Source organism: Lathyrus oleraceus, chromosome 5 (assembly GCF_024323335.1).
Source record: "Lathyrus oleraceus cultivar Zhongwan6 chromosome 5, CAAS_Psat_ZW6_1.0, whole genome shotgun sequence".
In the NCBI taxonomy this organism is placed as follows: Eukaryota; Viridiplantae; Streptophyta; class Magnoliopsida; order Fabales; family Fabaceae; genus Lathyrus; species Lathyrus oleraceus.
Genome location: NC_066583.1, coordinates 32,148,838 through 32,154,566, shown reverse-complemented (window position 1 = coordinate 32,154,566; position 5,729 = coordinate 32,148,838). Strand labels below are relative to the sequence as shown.

The 5,729-nt window shown below is 31.4% G+C and overlaps 1 protein-coding gene across 1 annotated transcript; it reads right to left on the bottom strand.

Moving 5' to 3' along the window:
• Positions 1 to 1,337: 1,337 nt before the first annotated feature.
• LOC127084715 (uncharacterized) lies at positions 1,338 to 4,294 on the bottom strand. The gene is made up of 6 exons (XM_051025222.1): positions 3,895 to 4,294; positions 3,634 to 3,768; positions 3,456 to 3,531; positions 2,574 to 2,668; positions 1,821 to 1,988; positions 1,338 to 1,717 (listed from the first exon to the last, which is right to left on the bottom strand). Exons 1-6 carry the CDS (start codon positions 4,226 to 4,228, stop codon positions 1,569 to 1,571), a joined length of 957 nt encoding a protein of 318 aa, XP_050881179.1. The 5' UTR covers positions 4,229 to 4,294; the 3' UTR covers positions 1,338 to 1,568.
• Positions 4,295 to 5,729: the final 1,435 nt, after the last annotated feature.

Genomic DNA, 5,729 nt, shown 5'->3' with positions numbered 1-5,729 from the left:
ACTTAAGGTAATTTTACCAAAATTATAATTAATACTACTAATTAAAAAAAACTTTTTTAAGAAAATAGACACTTAGAAGAAGTATAAGACTAACTACCCCTAGAAATAGGTCACTCAAACCCTCGACAACTTAGAAAAAAAAATCAGCACTAACTGATCTCCCTAGCACCCTCTAAATGTCAATCTTTCAAAAGAATCCATCAAACTTGACTCGGATGAAAAAGAAGAAAATGACTATGAAATAAATGTGGTTTTACCGCTTAAACGTAAATGTAAACTATCAAAATGGGTGGTCCAGTTCTAACGGACCGGACCTCTGATTTTATAAATGTTGGATTAAAAAAATCCTATTATAATATAGACTCAAAAATTATTATTTGAATCCGATCTTAAATGGATTTTGAGTTATCCAATTTTAAATAAACTTTTTAAAAATAAAAATAAAAATAAAATTTTTATAATATTTATTATAAATGAAATTAAAAAATATATTATTTTAAATATAATATATTTTTAAAGATTATATTATTTTTTATAAATACTATAATATAATATTAAATAAAATACATGTCTAAATTATATAAAATAATACTTAAATAATTAACATAAAAAAATTAATAAAATACGAAAAAAAAGTATTAAATATATTAATGTATAAGATTAAAAAGAAAAAGATTGATTTTTTTTTAAATTTATAATTATGTAAGCCTCATAGACTATCCACCATGGACTAGCCGGATTAAAAAAATTCTGAAAATATAAACTCTAATTTTAAAATTCAAATCCTATAATTTTTTGGAATAGACTATCCACCATGGACTAGCCGGATTAAAAAAATTCTGAAAATATAAACTCTAATTTTAAAATTCAAATCCTATAATTTTTTGGACCGACCCATATGATGTAACTCATTCGGGAACTGATATGACCACCTTATCAGCTAAGAAAGGCCAAAGTTCAAATGTATCCCTACTTAATCTTTTCTACTGGTTCTAATTTTTTTTAAAAAAGATGTCAAGTATGTATATGTAGCTTGTGATGTCGCACTGATTCAATGGTCAAAAATATGTTTTTTTATAAAATTAAATTAAAAAATGAAATTCATTTTCTTCTTTGCTCATTATCTTTAATCTCACTTTGGGGGCAGGTTCACATTAGGCGAACCATGAAGAGACATTTCTTTCTATCTCCCTCTAGAAAAAAGAATAGTATAGAATTTATCACTAGTGATTTATCATCTGGATCAGCATTGTCCTAAATATTCATACACGATTCACAACAAATGCCAACTTTTCCAGAATTGAATATAAGAGAGAGAGAGATTATTGAGCTCAATCTATAGTGGAAAGACTTTTTATTGAATATATACCTAAGTATGATTATACATACGTGGGTTTTACACATCCCCAATACAACCACAAGATAAATAATAGAACAAAACTTGTTTTGCTTACAAAGACTTACCAAACATGGTGGAAGCAAATTATTTCAATTAAAGTTTCCTCATATTTCCTTGTCTATAAGTTGAAACTCACTTAGAAATATTCTATCTATGTATACTCACTCATTCAGGAAGCCTGTTTTACTGCATGCTCCATCTCAGAAAACCATTTTCCAATCCTTGTGTGCTCTACCATATCTCGACCGGACTTGAGGTGGCGGATGGGTCTTAGAACACCGAAGACTGCAAGATCTGCTAAATTAGGTTCCAAATCACCTGCCAAAATTAAAAATTATAAACTCATATGAGTCTTTATGGTAACATATAATTTTTATTGGGAATATTTCAATCTCAATTATGCTCATGGAACTTGACATACCAAGAAACTTTCGGCCCTTTAAAGCATCAACCCATTGTTCAGCAGCTCCATACAACGCTTCACGCTCATCGGTGATATTGTGTTTCTTCTTCAATTTCTTCGACACAAAATACATAGCAGCAGCCCCACCATACTTTGCCACTAACCTCTCATATAAACTGAAATTGCCTGCGTAGAGGGAGAATTCAAAAATTCTTTACACTCAATAACATACTAGACTTTGGTATACACAAACAGAAAATGAGAAAAATAAAAGGATGCAGCAGACAGTGAAGGGGAATGATAAAAGTAATCACCCTGGTAAGGATTGATAAATCTTGCTTTACGAAAGCCTAAACTAATGTAGTGTTACTTTTCAAGCTGAGTGTGAAAAGGAAGAACATAAAATGAGGTGCACATTATTCTGCGGTGCATTGAAAGGAAATACCACTCTCCCTCTATCGGTATCCTTTTAAAACATACTTCTCCATCTACTAGGATCCTTTTTAAAAAATGGCTTAGTTGAACAGGGCTTATTTAAATTTGAACCAAGCAAACCGGATTGATAAATCAGGTGGTAAGTAACATCATAAATCCACAGAAACAGTTTAATATACATTCCATAGTTCATAATATCAACAAATTTGCATGAAATAACTGAATAAAAGATTGTTCGGATTTTAAAAACTAATTCTTTTCACATCTGGAAAATGAGAAAGTGAAATATATTCCAACGTATATTCACAACAGATACATTTGTCGTCAAAACCTTACCTTTAGTGGTGATATAATCAAATGATTCAAGAGCTTCCGAAACAGTTCGATATATGTTTGGCGACAAAACATGCACCAAGTGATTATCCACCCACCTACATAACAAGTCAGATCATCGCCCTAGTGTCATAAATCAAGGTCAAAGCCATATATGTAATTAATTTTACATCTACTATTACAAGAAGGAAGTACAACTAATATTTGCAGAAAAAAAACAAGACTCCTAATAATGGCAGCACTATCCATGGTTTCAAATTGCAGTCTGCAGCTACCTTGTAGCTGCAAGTTGTGGCCATGTCTATTGTAAATTTACCCACAACTCTCTACAATCGTAACATAACCACAACCGCAATTTAAGACATTGGCAGTGGTGCAAGAGCAACCATATTTTATTTAACCAAAGAATATAGTTTTTTTCCTAGTGGTAAGCAACAGAGTAGTCATTTCCGGATAGCAGCACAGAGCGGCCCCGAATGTGGGATAGTAGGATAATCGCTTATCCTTTTTTGGACAAATTACATATAAGAATTATAAACATATATTTAATGGAGAATTAAACAGATAACTCAACTCACAAAATATTCATAAATCAAAGCACACATGATTCTTGAAGTGCATAACCGACTATGAGGGAAGGGTATGGTTGAGTCTCAACTCAAATTTGATCGAAAAATCCAAAATTACCCTTAAAACGTTGTAAATTTAAAGGATAATTTCAGTTTTTTTAGAGGGGAAAAGGATATTGGGTCAGAAACCGCTCTGCTCTGCTACCCCGCTATTTACATAGTGACCGCTAATGCTATTACCGTAGCGGTAGCGCCGCTATTAGCCGCTATTGACTACTCTGTTTCAAATAAATAAGAAATGATTAGAAAAACCTACCCACGCCACTTCTTCTCTTCATCAGCATTTAGGTCATAATCTGGATGTATCCTTTTGACCAATTTATCAATTATGTCTGACAAAAGGCGCAAAGTTCACATTTCAGAATATTCTATACACATGAACAATACACAATATATCACACAAATGGAAGTATTAATAAAACAATTATAAGAACCTGAAGAATCAACCAATTGTTCACCATCAACAGTGACAATAGGCACCTTTTTGTAATCAGACCATTTAATCTCTTTCTTGTTCATCGGATTAACTTCCACCACTTTGTACTTAATATCATAATAATCTAGAAAAGCTGGAGAGAAAAAAATGCAAGAAATTACAAAATTCACAGCGCAAAGATTAGAACTTCAATTCGTCAATGGAATTCCAAACGTTTAATCAAGTAAAGGATAAACAAACAACTCCAACAAAAAATTACCTTTAACCTTGTTGCAGAAGGGACAAGCTTCATACTGAAAGAGAACAACTTCTTTGGGATTGAAGCGATTTTGTTCTGAGCCTGTTGCTTTGAGATCTTGCTGCGCAAGAGACGTGGCAGTAACAGAACCGTAATACCTGAACCCTACGGCGTTACTTCGAATAGCTAGGGCAGTTGATAGGTCGGAGCGATCAACGAGATTCCGAGGGTTGGAAGAAGTCCAGCATGTTGTGATATATAGAGCTGATCGCGGCGGCCGGAGGAGAGTGGTTACGGCGGTGGAGTTGCCTTTTAGCGCCTTTGCGACGGATATAGCTCCATTGAGACCTCTCATTTTTTTTTGGTGGAAATGGTTCCGGCAGGGTTTAGGGTTTTGTCCTTTTTAATTTTCTGAAAATAATATACTCCATTTGTTTTAATCTAATTTAATGTTATAGTCTTTTTATTAAAAAATATTACAATGTAGTCATTAACTTCACTTTTTTACCCTATTTATTTTCTTCCGTTAATTTTTAGTAAAAAAATATTAAATTTTGATGATGTGATTGACGTGATAGGAAGACTATTAGTATAAATCTGAATTATATATATATATATATATATATATATATATATATATATAATTAAAAATTGATAGTTTAAGCTGCGACAATTTTGTTTTTGGGAGAATCATGGGGACGAAATAATATATCAATTTTTAAGTATATATACTAACTCAGATTTGTATCAATGGATTTCTTGTCACTCCTGTTTTTGGGAGAACCATGGAGGCGAAACAATATATCAATTTTTAAGTAATATACTAACTCAGATTTGTACCCATGAATTTCTTATCACTCCACATTACTAAAACTTAATGTTACTTTTTTTCAAAAATTGACGGAAATGGTCTAATAGGATAACAAAATTTAAGTTAAGAGACTAATTTGATGATGATTTCATCATGCCTGATAATCTAGAAGATATCATCAAGGAGAGAGTGATGTAGTATAAAGACAACCTACTAAAGTCGCGAAAAGCCACGGTAATAAAAGAAACCACAACTCCTCTTAGATGGCAACCTCTAGATAGTCCTTGGATGACTCTCAATATTGATGGAGCTGTTAAGGAATCTCAAAAGGCTGATTGTGGTGGTCTCATTAGAGATGATAAAGGTAAAGTGTTAGTTGGTTTTGCGAAGTTTCTTAGTAAGTGCAAGTCATTTTTAACTAAATTATGGGTTGGGTTGGAAGGTTTGAAACTTGTTAGTAATAGAAACATTCAACAAATTATCATCCAAACGGATTTCAAAGAAGTTTTTGAAGCCATTACCACCTTACAAACTTTTATCTTTAAAAACAAACTATAGATTTATACGGAAAAAAAAGGATAATAAAGTAGTACCTATCTAAAATAACAAACTTTGATATAAAAAAACAAGTTGCTTCACATTAAGATATTCTTTTTTAAATATCCCCTATTTCGCAACAAATTATACGAAAGAAAAAAAATAACTCAAGTAAGTTGGATCCAGTGATAGATTAAAATCTTCAACACTCTTATTCCTCTATTTATATAACGACTAATTAAATTAAATTAAGTTAAAAAACCAACTTGTAACATTTAAGCAAAAATATAAGACGGAATCAAAGTTGAACATTAAATTAAATTCTAGTGCACGACGCAGTAGGAGATTGTTATTCTATGTTAAGTGTAAACAAAAATATAAGTAAGAGAAAATCTATATTCTCTTTTTTAGTTAATTGAGAATACACCACTTCCTCCACTCTTATATTAAAATAAATATTTTATAGGCAAAATTATATTTTGTAAATTTAAAGCAGGTTTATTTTTAT